The following is a 17,530-nucleotide window of genomic DNA, read 5'->3' on the forward strand; positions in this document are numbered from 1 at the left end:
AGAGGTCTAGCTAATAGCTAGATTGTGTTTAAAATGAAAAAATAGCTGGGTAATTACGACACTTTAGGCGGGGGAATCCCCCCCCCCGGTCATAGAGACAACCCTGTACATTCACAAATGCGCCAAATAAAATCCACGCTATCCTGTTGAAAAAAATCATTTCCTACTAAATTTTGTACACACTAATTATAATATGTTTAGTTATTGTTGACAGTTTTTTTTTGGTAGCAGTACATTATCAAATAGACCAGGACACATTTTAAATTGACTCAAAATATAACTGTTCAAATCATTTAAATGAGAACTTTCTTAACACATATATAGGAGCATTGTCTAAATCAAACTGATTTCTAGAGGACTGCTTAACATGTTTTCAAGCAAACAACTTTTATGAAACATGTTCAAAAGATTTTAAATCAAGAAAATGATACACAGGTCAAATTCTTTAATGTCTTCTTGCTAGACAAAATACATTTCTTCCTTCTTAATTTCAGATTACCAACACTCTTATTGTCAACAAAGCTCGTGTTACAAAGAAAACTAGGTCTCACCACAATTTGCAGTTATTTACATACTTAGATAACACTTAACTATGCAGCACAGCAGGAAGTATATACACCAATGTACTTCCTCTTCTGATTTCAACACCAAAAATTATCTCACTCCTAAGTATATTTATATATGCAAAAACTTTGCTTTCCCTGTCTGTGAAATCTCGACATGAACACTCACAAGTAACCTTTCTAGCACTTGGTAACACAGCTGTTTATTACTGCTGTTTTATATGCTACGGCCTGTCAGTTCTTTGTGATTGGCTGATCCACCATCTCATAAAGTGTGCACATGACCCAGTATATTAAAGAGACTACAAGTACTTCACTACAAATCCTTTTATTTTGGGTGGTGGTTAGGGGGGTGGGGTGGGGTGGGAGGATGGGGGATGATGAATGTAGTCCTAATATGAGGATACTATATGGCCACTGCAAGCCTCATTTTTTTTCAAGGGGCGGGGGGGAAATATATGCGATAGTACCAGAACTGGGATATACAAGGACACAGGAGAGCCTTTTTTCAGGGGTAGGATGGGGGTGTAGGAGTTTTTTTTCACACATCCTCTTACTATAATAAAGAACTCACATACAAAAAGGGAATCCATGCAATAATCAACCAAACAATACTTCCTGATATCATGTAGCAGGAATATGTAGTCATGACAAATCTGAAGTATGTGAACTTCCTCTTCAAACCATGCATTTCTCATTAAAACTTTTACTTTTTTTTCGAAACAACAACCAGAGAAGAATTGTACATTCCTTCTCTGAATTTGCTAATCATTAGATCTTTGACCAACATGGTTAGATCATCAGCAAAATAACACTTACCAAATTTAAGATACAGGTTCTTTACAATAGTAACAATGATATTCAATTTATTTACCATCTAACTCCTCCGAAATTTGAACAGTGTCCCCGATATTCAAAGTCAACCTATGTGGCAGTCTGGAGCTATAGTTGTATACAGCTGAAATGAAAAAAATAAAAAGACATTAAACAGGTGATTGTTCTAATGACTAAATAGAAGCATCATCTGTACAGAATATCAGAAGTATAAACTGTGTGCAGGGTTATTTTCACCCTTTTACACTTGCAAACGCTTTCTTTCCATCTTGAATTCACCCACACTCAATTGTGTTAAAAGAAATATAATTTGAGAAATGGAATTCGCCCATTCTTGAATACGCTGCCTGACAAGGCCGAAAGAGGTGAAAATAAAACGGGGGCAAATATTTCCCTGTATGAAGTAAATAAAACATGTCTGTTTGTTTTTTCTTATGTCATTTTAAAGCTATTGTACATGCTGTAAGAAATGAAGTAAAAGCAATACTTCTTGGATATAAAATCTAGATTTAAACTTTGGTACATATTTAATCAGTTAGAAACATTGAGTTATTTGAATATACTTGATAAAAATCAACAAATGTGGAAAAGGGTAAAGAATCGTACAGAAAAAAAACAAGCATTTTTATTATTTTTTTTTTTCAAAAATCAAAAAAATCTGAAATAAACTACAAACTATACATGTTCTAGATTGTTTGAATTTGGCATGATCACATTATTTGATGGAAAAGTGTGTACTAAATCAGTGGTCCTTAAAAATTTCTCCTCAATTAAATTTGTCCTCCAATTAATATGAAATCATAAACTGGGACTGAGTTCAAAATGAACTTAACATCATTTCTAATTAAATTTCCAATTACACTGTAATTATGAAGTTGTTGACATCAAAACATGCTTATAATAAAGTGCCAGGGATGGCGATTTTGCTTTGTAACAATTATGAACTTATTCGTTATATTCAATTTCGCTTAATTTGTTATACCGGTAAATGTAATTCGTTAAATCCTTTAGCTTCACAATATCGGTATGTAAAAAACCCATGGGGAATAAAAATTACTTCACTATAGGAAGTGTCAATTCATTATAAGCGAGTTTTCTATAAACAAGTTTTACTGTAATTTTTTACGAAGTGTTCTTTAATAGTCACAGTATGTAAGCCCCAGTATGTATTTGGCAACCTATTCCGGAGTTTTTTTGTTTAAATTAACTTTGGAGTAACTTCCAATCAAAAGGAAAAAACCATTTATAAGAGGAAAAAAAACTACACAGATTCATAGTCCATAATCCACAGAAAAGGTTTGCAAAGAAATTTTTAGTGGCAAAGATTAACTTGAGGTCCACATTGACCATGGGACACAACAGTTCTTGAGGTTCTCAATTGAAATTTGTATTCTTTTAAAAATTTTCTTATCTAAAACTAAAAATTTGGGGGTGGGGAGCGGGGTCATATTTTGAAATTTGAGTACTGTACTTAAATTACAGTTTTGTTAATATTAAAGAATATAACTATGTCTCATTACAATTCACCCAATCTTAAATTTGCCCACTGACAATGGTTATAGGGTAAAAATAAAACCGGGCCAAATATTTCCTTGTATACAGAATATATTTCATATTATATCATGATGCTTGCATTGTAATATAAAAATTTGTGGTTTTGTAGTTTTTAAGAGAAAAGATTTATAGATTTTTCCTATATACATGAATTAACAGTACTATGTGGAACTAATTTGCACCCCTTCTGTGCCCTTTTTCTGGTTTCTGAGGCACAAATTTAACACTTTTTGAATTTATACTGTATGATCATTATCACAATGCTTGCTTAAGTAATATCACAAATTTCAGCATCAAAAATCTTAAGATTTTAAAAAAAAATTGCCAATCCTTCTCTGCAGTTCATGATTACTTCAACAGATATATCTGAATGCTAGCCTTAGTTTTACTAGTAATATCACAAATTAAAGCAAAGAAGATATAAAGACAAAGATTAATTCTTAAAGATTAGTTTATGCCCCAGGCATCACAGATAAATGCTATACAATGACTTACTTGAGCTAAAAGCTTCGAGTAAAAAAAACACCTTGAGTCACTCATATATAGCATCTTGCAACAGTGCAAGATGAAGAACAATACACATGATATCTACAGCAAAGCTAGGAACAGACTCTTTTAAGTCTACTGAAATGTTTACATTTCCTTTGTTGCTATTGCTAAATTTCATATCTGTCAGACTTCCATACCGGTAATTGATTTAACTCTTAAACTTCAGCAACACATCTCTAACATTTATTACAACTAATTTGCATTTATCACCTTTGATTTCCATGTAAACTTCAAATCTTTTTTTATTGGTTAATTTGATTTCAAATTTTTGGTATCATTAGAACTGTTATAGGATAAGAGGTAATGACGGACTAGACTGGGATTCGAACCCAAGTCCCCCTGAATCTCTATAGTATTCCACCAACTTAGTTATCTGGTGCCGGCAATCAACCCGATTTTACCCTCATATTCCTCCCTCTTGAAGATAAAAATCCCAGTTACTTTTTCCTGGCAGAATTTTTCCTCAGTTTAAAGGGTCAGTCATGGCACCAAATGTGATGGGGATGTAAAGACAGACCAGACGTGGTTTCAAACCAAGACCTCTGAATTTTTTGTCAGATGCACTTCCAATTGAACTATCATGTCAGCTTTCAAATCAGTCTGACTGTCACAAAACTAAAATTTGACTGCAGAAAATACTTTATACCAGGAAAAAACTAAAATAAGTTACACCCAAGAATGAAGAGATTGATGCAATTTACAAAATATTAAATCTAAGCAATATTAGAATAAATTATAAACTAAATTGGTACTCATTTATATTTTATATATGAAATAAAATAAAATACAAACCAACAATATGCATAAACATTTAGCTTTACTGATACAGGTGCAATGCTTATTTTTGTTATACGATAAATGACTTCTGGGATGAAAATGTTACTCATCTTTTAATTTTACTTCAGAATTTTTTTTAGTAAACAAAGTTTCCTTTGCAATTCCTTATCCCTGCATTTTTAATGAAAACAGTATTGCAACAGCAGAATAAATCTAGATAAAGCTTTGATATAAAGGAACCAGCTACTAGTTCGACTGACGACGGTTCGACCCTACATTCGTTCATACAGGCAGTGATGGAGATCACTTCCTGATTTCAGCCCTGTACATTTTCATCTAAAAATTACTTTCCTGTTCCCTGCAAAAGAAAATGTATGACTTACCAACTCCATACTTTTGACTTCTGTCCGTTTTTTGCCACATTGCAATTTTAAATAATCCAGTTTACATATCTGATGAATAAACAGTAGTGTACATCTTCAGACTCCAGTCTATTGAGAGATGACGGCCATCTGGATCACGTGGGAATATTATTTCCGGAACATGCGCACGACTTTGTATCTAGGGATAAACAATATGGTGGAATAAGTGTGTTGGAATTTATTACTGCAGGTAAGAATCTCAAAACTCAAGCAAATATTTATGATAAGTTTTTCTTACGTATACTGCCAGTTAAATAAGAACAACTGAATTTCTTATTTTGATTGATATATGCATATAGGACATACTTTAAACTTATTTTGTCGTTAAAAGGTTATCCTTCCAACTTTAACAATGTCTCGAGCCCAGGCAGAGAGTGTCATCAAAAACATTATCAGGGAAATTGCCCAGGAATGTGCTAGTAAAGGACAAGCTGTGTCTGAAACTCTTGTTGCTTTTATGGTAAGTTCTAACGTGAATAGAATTGATGTTTATGCATGTGTGTATGATGATGTATCCAGGTAACTCTCAGCTAATTTATATTATAGTCTGTCCCAAGATATTTATGCAGCACATTTGGACGATTTTTAATAAAAATACACATACCTGTGAAAGAAGTGCAATTGAAATAGTTGAAAGGGCTATTTTCCAGGATAATTTTATTGATACATTCATCTTTCACCTGGAAAAATTCACAGGAACGAAAACAGATTCCTTACGGAGATTTATAATGGGGAATGTTTACATATTTTCTCCATTCGGAATACACTTGGAATTCATTGCGCAATTTTTCAACGTTATCATCCGGGCTTGCTGCAATACAAAATCTCTGTAGACATCACATTTTTAGACGGTGGCTATTTATAGCCACTGTCTATTGCTACGGTCCTGACCGGAAGGGTATTTCTCACGGGGACCCTAGCGGATAACGAACGATAACTCTGTTAGGTACATGTATGCAGTGTTTTATCTACGTGTCGATTTCAGTATGAGAACTCATTTTAATCTTATCAGATATTTTAAGCATTATAGCTGCTAATTATTTTGTACATACATTTAAATAATGTATGAAATTGTGTTTTATTTTAAATGAGCCGTTACCCTATCTGCTTACGCGGTATTAATAATATAAGGCTCAAACTGCCAGTTTTGACGTTTAACTCTGTATCAGGACTGCATATAAACTATATCACTGCGATAATTGGTCAAGAGATCTCACAATAATTGCTTCTTGTTTTTTATGATATGAATAATTGTCAGAAACACACTATTTAAACTGGTTTGCCATTTCATATTTCAGCAATTATGCTTCATCGATAAATTCAGCCATTTTCAACGCATTAGTTTTAGTTGAGCAGTATATTTTTTGTTGTTGTAGCTTATTCCAAAGAATTCACAACAGATACTGACAATGAATATTACATAAATTACATTTTATTGAACTTCAACCGATCAATGGCACAGTTTCTTCTACAAGTGTGCATGTGTTTTCAAACACACAAAAACTTTAAATTTACGATACAAATGTGTTAAATTTTCGACTGACCTGTGATTTACAATGTACCTTATTTTGTACCTCACTCAGTCTGTAGAAACATAAATTTTATTACAGGCACCTCAATATTCATCAGACAATATTTACTGCAGATGTTGACGCTTTACTTGCTGCTGACTTTCTCTCAAACACGCTAATCGACGTCGGATTGTAAAATTCACGTGCAAATCGAGTCGCCATTTTAAATGTTTATAAACTACATTTTACGATGTTTCAAAGATTTTTAGTTCAGATTTTTTTTACATATGCTGTAAAACGTCTTATGGATTTCACGGCGTGTCAGCTCGTGTATCTCTAATTTGCAGCAAACGCTAGCTTTTTTGTGAGAAAAAACATGCGATATTCCATATACATTTATGGTACATAATGAACGGTAATGTAAGAGAGCATCTTTTCTTTGGTTTGGGGGCATTTTTTCACTAACAGATAACATTATTTACATATGTACGTAAACATCGCCCCGTTTGTTCTCAAATGATTCTTAATTCGCGAGTACAACTCTATTATGAACTTTCTTCGACATTTGTTTCCAAGTGTTAGCATCATTTTGTCAACATGCATTTACAAATAGGCGGGCCTATATAAATGCGCCAGTTTGTTGCGACTCGCAATTGAAATACACACCGGTTAGAAAGTGTCATCACTTAACACAATGCTACATCGGCCGTAGCGTATACATTCATGCTATATTTGCGATAAATAATGAAACATGAAGGCAAAAAAATGTGCTTCATAGATGACTGTAGAATTCTGCTGAGCTACAGAAATAAAGCTTTCCGAAAATATTGCCGGGATTTGCGAACCCTAGATCTATTGTTTAGTACATGCAAAGAATAAAATCAAAGAAGATGGGCGAATAAGGCGTGTAAAATGACCATATGAGGACTGATTAGATAGATCAGATTAACTTCAATTCATTTTCTTTCATAGAGTGGGTCTGAGCTCAATATTTTTTTTTTACAGTCTAAATGTGGTTTAATGGAATTTAATAAACCGATTGGACTCAACAAAAATGTGGAGAGATGACCCACTACAGTTCAAAAATGTCATTTTGTAGCTCAACAATTGAAAGTTTTAGAAATATAATACAAGTCCGAAAATTCGTGGTCATTGTCTCATATAGCATTTAAACAACGCACTTTGTTGTGAATGAAATGGCTCAGTGGTTAGAGCACCAGCCATTAGGAAACTTTATAGAACTTGGGTTCGATACCACCAAAACTTAAAAATTTATTATTTTTTTCTTATCTTTTTGAAATATTTCAAACTGAATATAGGTAGAAATTACCATTTTGTAAACTTGTATAATAACATATCAAATATATTTAATTGAAAAAATGCTAAATTTGAAATTGTATTTTACAACTAAACCAAAAGGGCAGTTGTGCCATCTTACCCCCCCCCCCCCCCCCCATCTTCTTTATATACACAGCTGTACGGTCAGAAAAACGTGTGTTCAGCTTGAATTTTGTTTGTTTGGTGTTTTTAAAAACTTATTTTGTATAATTAATCAATATTTGTTGTAAGTTTACTAGAAAAGTTTAATGTAGCAAGTAATTTATGCGTGTTAAAGTGTACTGAGAAGCGATAAAATATACATGTGACTTTCCCGAATTCATTCAAATGGTTTGAATAAATCTATAGCTAAATACAATAGAACAAATGTTTAAAACGTTGATTAATGAAACTGCCGCGACCGAATGCTGTATGATATTTTTTTAAAATTTTCATTCACTTTCGTTGTGAGCAAATGGAAATAATCCCCTAAAGTCGAAGATAAGATATTGATTTACTCTTCTGTTTCATGATGACGTGCACTCCAAAAGCAATACCAGTTTTATCAGACAGGTTCTTGTAAACCCATTCCATTTTCTTTACACCTTAATGTATTAACTGACTATGAGGGGAAAAAAAGCAAATGTGATGATCCACAAGACTGCAACTTTTTCCCCGTGAAGAAAATGAGGGAAAATGCTGTCGAGAGGGACAATTAACATACTATATGTATGCCCAAATAGTTAGTAAAAATAAGTATTTTATCATACCAAAGCTTTATTTGTTCTCGTTACTTTGAGAAATCCACAATATATTTAAAGCACAATAGTTCAATCCACACTTTTCAAAAGTTGTTCCCATTTGCGGGGTCAACCCAAAGGTCAAAAAGGAAAAAACCAAAATTCCCCTTCTTCAAACAATCAAATATTTGGGCGTACTGTGATGAAATCGCTTTGGATTTGATTTATTCATTCAATATGTGGTGGCAACCATTCAAACGGGGTTTTAATGTCAACTGATATATATACAAACATATTGATACAAAATATAGATACAAACTTCTATACGACAAAGACTACTGTGATAAATCTTTGGGTCTTTCCCAAAAGATGACGACCAAGAGACACAGCATTTGTAAAGTGTAGAGTGAGATCACAGCTACGATTTCCACAGAGTTATCCATGTAGGAAACTCACGACTAGTTGTGCGAGTAAACGTTAAGTATTAGTACATGAATGCGATACTGGCCGCGGTTTTCTACAAAAATAATTATCATACATCACTCATTGTTATATGTAACATGCCACTTTCAAACGACGCCACCGTCTAACAGTACTTTCAGTACTTTGATTTAGCATTGTATCGAAACCTGATAAGCTAACAGGGGCGTTTTGACTGAGAAATCTTGGAAATTTTTCATACTTTTGAATGAACATCGTTTGAACCCTGAGGTAATTTATAAATATCAAGCAATTAAGCCAAATGTGAATTCAGGATATCTTGGGACAGAGTATAACACATTTTGACCTTACTAATTAATATGTAAATGGTATGGCTGTTGGGCCAAGTTCAGGTTTTTGGATTAAACAGTTGGTTTTTTTTTTAATTAGAGAGCGTAAACAGTTGGATTCGCCAGGCCTACCAACTCAAATCAACAGCCAAAAATTAAACGTCACATGCTCAGTCTACAGTTATGACTGTTAATTTATATTTACACATTTTGGCCATATTAAGCCCTGGGGAATTAATGTGGACCAGACTGGGACTCAAACCTGGGGCCATATACCTCCATTGGTAGAGCACATGACCAGAGATTCAGAGGGCCTGGGTTTCAATATCAGTCATGTTAGCCATTATTTTTCTAATCCTATTACATTTGGTGCCGTACCATTAACTCCTGGAACTGACAGGTACGCTGTACTCCTGCCAGGGGGAAGAGCCCAGGAATGGTGATATTCAAGGGTGAAGATCAATTAAGGGGGGGGGGGGGATTCTGACTGTTAGACCAGTTCAAACATCAGCACTAGATGGCTAAATTGGTAGATTTAGTGGGCTCAGGTTTGAATGTTGTTCTGATGTGTCATTATTTTCCCCATCCTGTTACAGTAGCAAAGATAGCATCTTCCCACTGCTTTAAGATATACTTTAAATTTGTTATTGTAGGTGATATTAATGTATTAGGTTTCTTTTGATAGGTGAAGGCAGTGGTCTTGGATCCATCAAATGAGTTTAATGTGGACAGAACACTCACCAAAGATGATGTTCAAAAGCTTATCAAGGTATGAAGAAGTATACAGATACAATAATAATTTTTGTCAAAATTCATAAGCTAACAATGAATATGCACTTGCAGTTTGAGCTATACTGCAAGTGGCTCATATTGTACTCAATCCGCATAAATTTTTCTTACCACTACCATGCATTTATGTAAATAATGTTAACTCCTGTCAAATGAGTCCCACATTATATCTAAATCAACTACTATGGTATGTCATCAAGATGTAAAACAACTCTCTCTCTCTTTCTCTTTCTCTCTCTGCACACATTTTTTTTACAGCAAAGAACTAGAGACAAACAGTTTGAATTCATTCTAAACATATATCAGGGCAATAAGTTTATAAAACATTTTCAAGACCAAGGGGAATGAAGTTGGTTTTCTTCCAAACAAGTCTCTTGGTTTGCATAAAACAGGGATATCATATAAATTAATTATCAAACTCAAGATATCTTAAAAGATATGTGATGCATCTTTAGCTGATTATTATTTTTTTTTTCATTTCTCCTATTTAATTTTCTTTCTAGGAAGCAATATTACAGAATATGATCACTTGATATTTTTTCATATTTCAGCTCTGTGTTGACAGGCTTATGGACAACAGGTCCCCTGCATTGGAAACTGTCAAAATGCAAGTGTATTTTGATATGAACTATACAACACGTTGTAAGTTGATTCTTATGCTTAAAAAAAAACCCACTTCAAATATTCTTTTTCTTTCCTCTATATTAATTAAATTATAATCTTCATTATTTGTTAGGGCATACATTAACATACACCATTATATGTTCAACTTTTCAGCTGACTTTTTGGAGGAGCATAGGAGAGTGTTAGAGTCTCGACTGCAGCCTGTGATAAGAGAAATCACAGATAGCCGGGCACGAACACGGGAGGAACTGGAGAGTTTGTACAGAAAGATTGTGTCCGCGGTGCTGCTGAGGTCAGGGTTAGGGAGTCCCACAGATATTGCAGTGGTCAGAGAGGCAACAGGTAAGTCACATTTTTCATTATGTACCATACTGTATACAAGGTTATTTTTGCCCCACCTTTTTTTTTTCGCCCTTTTACACTAGCCCCGTCTTGAATTTGCTCAAACAATGGAATATATGATAGATACTCTTTCTAATTAAGACAGTAATTTAAGAATTGTTTGGAATTCACCCAGTTTAAAATTTGCTCTTTGACAAGGAGGACGGAAGGGGCAAAAATAAGATGGGGGGAATAAGTACATCTTTAAAAGAAGGATTGATCTGACTTTCTGCATAAGCATGAATTTGATTTAAGCCTTCAGCTTTTACTCACTTGTTTTATTGTACATCATAAAGCACTGTAATGACATCAGTGTTTGTGTAAATTATATCCCAATTATTTTCTTACATGACTGTTTCATTTAACCCTGTACCCGTATTATTTTGTGGATTGCAGCTGCTTTGCAGAGTGTTTTTCCCCAAACAGAGTTGGGAACTTTTATGTCATTAACAAAGAGAGACAAGGAAAGACAACTCCTGGAGCTGACCATGATTGTGACCGGAATTCGACTGTTTAACAAGGAGTGTGGAAAAGGAGGAGAAGGAATAGATGACTGTACGTCTCCTCAAGGATTGCTTTACCTTTGAAAATTAAAGAGAAATGTACTTTAACATTTTGTAATGTGGTTACCTCAGTGGGATACAAATTTTAGCGAATTTTGATGGTACAGTAAAACTCGGTTATAGCGAAGTCCTAGGGACTAGTGATGGGAATCGGTGAGATTTTCATAACCGATAATCGGTTTCCCGCAACTAACTAATTATCGATTATAATCAGAGATTTTTATATTTTATAGTGTAGTGCTAAATAAATGTAAATAAACAAGTTACAATGAACAGACTTATTACTAGGCTTTTGTAATTTGATTTACTTAGTATTTCTAGCTATAAAAAAATTATATTCAAAAGATTTTCTTTAGTAGACAGTCCAACATTAATTTTCTTGAAACCAAAATGCGTCCAAATTTGGGAATGTGCTATATTTCCCGAGTAAGAATATGGAGCTCGTCTGACATGTCAGCCATTTTTAGACCGCCCGCCATTTTAGGGTTTAGATAGTTCGCGTCTAGAATATTCTGTTTATGATATGTGCTCGTTGAAAGGGAAAAAATCGTAATGAAACCTTTTATGATCGAGCGCTTAAAATGCGATAACAATCGATCGATTTTCGATTATAATCGATGATTGGAACATCAATACTAGGGACTGATGTAATTACTTCGTTATATCCGAATTCGCTATATCCGTATAACGAATTCGTAATATTAACTATAGCAAATTCACTATATACACATATTCTTAGACCAGACTATAAGTTTTGCTAATTGAGGCTTAGAATAAAAACACATTACTTTGATACCTTTAATAATTGGATTGTAAGTCAAAAAAATTAGATGAAAATAAATTCATTCAAACTATTATGTTAAAGGATAGTGCAAACTTTTTTAAACTGTAAAGACATTCATTATAAAAGTGTTAAATTTCGTTATAATTCACCTCTACGGGACTCAAAATCAGTTTGCTATATCCGTAAATTCGTTATATCTGAATTCGTTATAACCGTAAAAATTTGCAAAGATTTGTTAAGAATTTTACCGGGGACTCAAAAAGACTTCGCTATATCCGAGAATTCGCTATATCCGTGTTTGTACTAAACGAGTTTTACTGTGCTATCTACTGCCAAATTAGCAAATTTCTTATATCAATTAAAATCACCAAAATGTAGCTCCTGAATAAATTCATTGTGGGAATTCCAACATTGTAAAATGCAAACTTAAACTAATAGGTAATCAATGCACAGTTAGTTGTATTTGTGTTATTCCAGTGCCTGCCATATTGAATGAAGCTGTTCCAGCCACCACACAGAATGTGGATGCCGAGATTCAGGCAACTCTGAAATCAGCAAACAAATACACAGGTATACTGAGCAGCACAAATAAAACAAAGTAGAAGAAATGTACAAAGAAATTGATATCAAGCTTTCAAATATATTTGAATTAGTTTCATATTTTGTTAGAACACAGGGCAAATAAGAGCGCCTTAACTTTTATGGTAAATTAGGATTTCTTTTACAACATAAGTGGTGCTTTATTTCAATGAGTATTTTAAGTGTTTAGTTCATGTTTTACTTCCTTACATAAATTTACTTATAGAAATTTGTGCAGTGGTCTTTAAATACTAATGCTCATAATGAGTTTAAAATTTATGTAATTTTTTTTTCTTTTTAAAGCTTTGATTGAAAAAAGTTTGTCTGGAGATTCCAAAGAGGGTCCATCACTACAGTTACTAAAGGAAGCTTTAATCAACACAAGACAGCATGAGGCATTCCTCCGAGTTATACTGGTATGTATATGCAGGTTAATTGATCTCTCCATACCTGCATCATTTTAGTGTGTGGTGTTTTAGCTCTTTTGAGCTTAAAGCTTATTCAGAAACTGCTTCACAGTTCATCATTTTTAAACTGCCAAACCAAGTTTATACCACTTTAAATTCTACATGAAGCTGCCAAATTCACTCCTACATGTATAATAATTTAATTTGTACTTGAAAATGGTTAATAAATTATAAAAGCTTAAACTGGGTCAAGGTCAGATCAGGGTCAAACATTGCTGCTCAGGTGAGCAATGTGGCTCATGGGCTTCTTGCTTAAGTATATGGTATTTGAAAAAAAATTTCATTTCTCTGCTTTTAATAATTCTTGAATAATACATTTATTACATGCAAAAACACAGAATACAGTATGCTGGATCACATGCAGATTTTGTTAAACATTGTTAAATGTACAGTGAAATAACAAATAATTTTCTTGTTGTAGAATGATGTTATAAGTTGTGCCCAACAAGTTGAATTATTAGAGCAACAGCTTGCAACAAGAATGGAACAGCTTCAAGCTACAGTTCAGTCTAAAACAGCTGTTCCAACTGCTCAAGTCTACGTAAGTTTCAATAGTGAAAAAAATCAAAGGGTTCCAAAATTAGTATGTTCATAACAAAAATAGTGTTTTTCTCAGAAGTTGTGTTTGAAAAATACATGTTTAAGAAAATAAGAAGGCAAAAATTATATCTTTTTTCTATTTTTTTCATTGACCTTTTTATATGTGTCTTACATTTACATGTATACTGCTGCTATTCCGACAAATAAACCTCACAATTTTTTCGTGATTTGATTAGACAAGGCTGAGGCAGCTAAAAGGAAGGTGTCATGACCTATATAAGACACATTTAATCAGCAAATCAGATTGAGAAGATTCATAGTATTTTTAGTATCTTTGTCAGCTTCAAATGAGGAACACTAGATTTTTATACTTTTTTCAGCCCCAGTTCATCCATCTATCACAGTTATGGAGTGGTTTTCAGGATGAAATGGTTTTACTCAGTGTTCTCAGTAATATCTTAGCTAGTTTGGAGCCATATACCAGGGTAAGTACAAGATGCCTCCATTAAGGGGAGTTAGTATAATACATAACAGGTATTAACCTCGAAAGGGGAGGTATAATAACACAATAGACACCTCAAATGGAGGTATACATATATAACAGAGAGGGCGCCTCAAAAGGAGATAAAATAACACAATTATCGGACACCTAGCTCCAAGGGTAGTTAGTACATACATAACTCAATATAGGGACTCCTCAAGGAGATTAATTAGTACATGTATAACAGAATTACTGAAAATATGCCTTGGAAACACACACCCCTATTTTAATTTTCTGGATCTGCACATGAATCATGACAGGAATCATCAACATATATACAGTAAAACATGATCATCATAAAGCTCGAAGTAAAAGCGATTTTCATTTGGTCATAAAACCCTACCCGTTAATTTGTTTTATCCGATAAGTTTAGAATACAATTATATGATTAAGGGAATGAAATTGATTTCCTTGTTGGGGTGAATTCATGAAAAGGGCATTCCCTGTAACTGTGTTTTACTGTTTATTTAAAAAATATATACTGGTAATTGGATATATATAAGCGTGTTTGCTGTAACCTTGGCTTACTTTATGACTTAATTATGAATATGTAATTGGTTTATATTTCAATATTCAAAAATACAATGCAAGTGCAATGTCTGTAGAGATTCAAAAGACTTCAAAATTGTTTTACCATTTACCATGAGATAATAAGTTTTGAGATATTTCATTTTTTACTATTTTAGGGACATAGAGAACTGTTCACTGATGAAGCATTGAGTCCATTTTTGGAGGGTGTAACAGTTAAAACTGATGAACAGAGAATTCAAGAGGTAATGACAAATGACACCCATTGTTATATATACATTTCTGGTCATTGCAATCAAATGTCAAGCTGATGCATCCATCTGCAATGTATTGAAATAATTTATATTTACCTGTGGGTGTTTTTTATTCCAGACATCAGGGCCTGAGAATAGAGTGAACACTAAGGATTTCAAAGACGCAGATTGGTTGTTTCCAGAAACCACTAAAAACTTTACTAAACTTCCACTCCAGTACAGGGTAATTAAGAGTTTTATTATTATAGGCCAAAAGCATTTTGAAGATATCATAAAGGCTTATAGATTAATATATAGTAATTGATGCAATAGACTCTTGATCAATGTAGCTCTATGCATTAATTGATACAAACATGATATTCCTATTTTCAAAAATAATATACAAACCTGTAACCATCCCACATCTATTGAAATTATTAATATTTCTCAAACAGGGCTACTGTGCTCTGTCCCTAGCAAACTTTGACCGGCTTCTGATCCCGTCCAACCCCGAGGTGGGGGTGCTGAGGTACAAGGACCACTATTACGCCTTCTCCAATAAGAATGCAGCCGCAGAGTTCGCCCAGAATCCTGACCAGTGAGTGTTTACTACACGCATTGTTCATATGTTCTTCTATCAATTTTTTCACTCAATATTAATTAGTGGAAAGGATGTTGATTGACATAAGGAGGTCAATATTTTGTGAAATGCATGCCTATTGATGCATGCTAACTTTCAAATCTTTCTAAATTAAATGTTATATGATTATGAGAAACTTAATTATTTCATGTAAGTAGACTAATTATAGTAAATTTTTTATCAATTTACAGTTACATTCGACTGGTGGCAGAAGGTGCCAAAAAGAGTCCGGAACTCATACAGCTGTTAGAACTACACACTCAGTTTGCAACAATAACGCCATATTCACAGGTAGAAGAATAATTAATTATATATAGCTTTTATTTTCCTGATTATAAATTGATATTTGATTCAGATGCTATTTCTGTTTTCAGAATCTTCCTCCTAATAACATATGGAAATCTTCCTCCTAATAACATATGGACATATTAATGTTATTCTTCCTGAAATGTTTAGTTTTCAGTATGACAGACACAAATAGATACAAATGCTGTATTCCTACATCTAGTAGTAAATGCCTTGTTTTTGCATAACACAAAAAAGAATTTTTATTTAATAATTTAACAAAAAAGATAAGATATTAAGAAACTGAATCTTGGGATTTCATGGATTCATCCTTCAAAGAGTACCGGTACAAATAACAATGTTAATTTTGCATGCCTTTGTTTTACAGGGAAAGGATCAGGGGCGAATGATAGAGAAGCCCGTCACTAAGTGTGACAGTGGCACACAGACAGACACTCATTTCATGGAGTCCAACATTGTCAAGTCATATGAGTGGAATGAATGGGAACTTAGGCGGAAAGCTATAAAACTGGTTAGTGGATAAAATTATCAGGCTTAACCAATGTTGAAAATGAACTACCCATATATAATATAATGTCAATAGGTACACCTTAATTCAGGCAAAAAACAATGTAATTTTCTGAAAGTCCAAAATCTTTTGATCTGTGTATAGAGGTTATTAAATGCATGGCTTTCTTAGATTTCCAATGATTGTGTAAATGTTTATAATTTAAAAGATATTTTCTTTTAGGTCATTACTGTATTTGAAAAAAAATATTTTATTTTATTGTTTCTAGCTTATATAGTTCATATAAATTGCTGTTTGTTTCTGCTTTCAGGCTAACCTACGAACTCGCATCACCCATTCAGTTCAAACCAATCTCAGTAACATGCGAAGGGACAATGCAATTCAAGTTTGGCCTCCAAAGTATGTCATATTTATGACAGTGTCTTATAATTATATAAATTTGTAATAAATCACTCATCAAATACTGTAGTAAAAGTAACATTACATGCTGTTGATTGTATACTAAAGCATGTTCATGTTCTCTGCAGGGATCAAGAAACCCAGACAAAGACGGACGCCTCCACCAATGTGCCCCGCCCCCAGGTGTTCCTGGCCGGGCTACGTGGGGGTGGAATGTCTACAGCCACCCAAATGGTCAAAGTGGACCTCACCCAGGATGTGGACCAGACGTAACCGTCTTCCTTGTTGTTGATGCTATCGACAGGATTCTCACCAGTGTACACAGGAATGTGACATTTCAGACTGCTTTAGAAGTGACCAGCCTCTCTTGGATGTTTTACTTATATTGTTTTGTGATAACCATGCTACCTTTCAGTTATTAAATGTGTATCAAAAAGGTACCTTGTGTTTGACTTTCTATGAATGTGTCACTACACATCCTTATTAGGCTTTCGCAAGCCAAGGGTTATTAATCTGAGCTTTCCTATAGTAGAGTTTCTAATTGGAAATAAACATGGTTTAAGATAATGTGACCTTCACTTTGGTAGTAAATATCCAATTTTTTTTAAGGG

The 17,530-nt window shown here is 33.7% G+C and overlaps 2 protein-coding genes across 7 annotated transcripts in view; one reads left to right on the plus strand and one right to left on the minus strand.

Moving 5' to 3' along the window:
• The window catches only part of LOC105338650 (dedicator of cytokinesis protein 1), a 44,630-nt gene extending 39,830 nt beyond the window's left edge, over nucleotides 1-4,800 (minus strand). For all 6 annotated transcript variants that reach the window (XR_010708547.1, XM_066069180.1, XM_066069179.1 and 3 more), the window contains exons 1-2: nucleotides 4,661-4,800; nucleotides 1,438-1,521 (exon numbers count right to left, since the gene is read on the minus strand). Coding sequence is in view for 5 of the 6 variants with exons in the window: in XM_066069180.1 (XP_065925252.1) it covers nucleotides 1,438-1,521; nucleotides 4,661-4,700 (124 nt within the window). In the remaining variant the exon portion in view is untranslated. The remainder of the gene's footprint in view (nucleotides 1-1,437; nucleotides 1,522-4,660) is intronic.
• Nucleotides 4,767-17,359, plus strand: LOC105338649 (cilia- and flagella-associated protein 206). Its single transcript, XM_011443857.4, has 17 exons — nucleotides 4,767-4,889; nucleotides 5,031-5,159; nucleotides 9,723-9,806; nucleotides 10,378-10,468; nucleotides 10,604-10,792; nucleotides 11,228-11,386; nucleotides 12,656-12,748; nucleotides 13,061-13,173; nucleotides 13,646-13,765; nucleotides 14,145-14,249; nucleotides 14,992-15,078; nucleotides 15,206-15,310; nucleotides 15,522-15,664; nucleotides 15,898-15,997; nucleotides 16,380-16,523; nucleotides 16,831-16,919; nucleotides 17,048-17,359. Exons 2-17 carry the CDS (start codon nucleotides 5,052-5,054, stop codon nucleotides 17,190-17,192), a joined length of 1,875 nt encoding a protein of 624 aa, XP_011442159.1. The 5' UTR covers nucleotides 4,767-4,889; nucleotides 5,031-5,051; the 3' UTR covers nucleotides 17,193-17,359.
• Nucleotides 17,360-17,530: the final 171 nt, after the last annotated feature.

The sequence above is a fragment of the Magallana gigas genome, chromosome 8 (genome assembly GCF_963853765.1).
Source record: "Magallana gigas chromosome 8, xbMagGiga1.1, whole genome shotgun sequence".
NCBI classification, from domain to species: domain Eukaryota; kingdom Metazoa; phylum Mollusca; class Bivalvia; order Ostreida; family Ostreidae; genus Magallana; species Magallana gigas.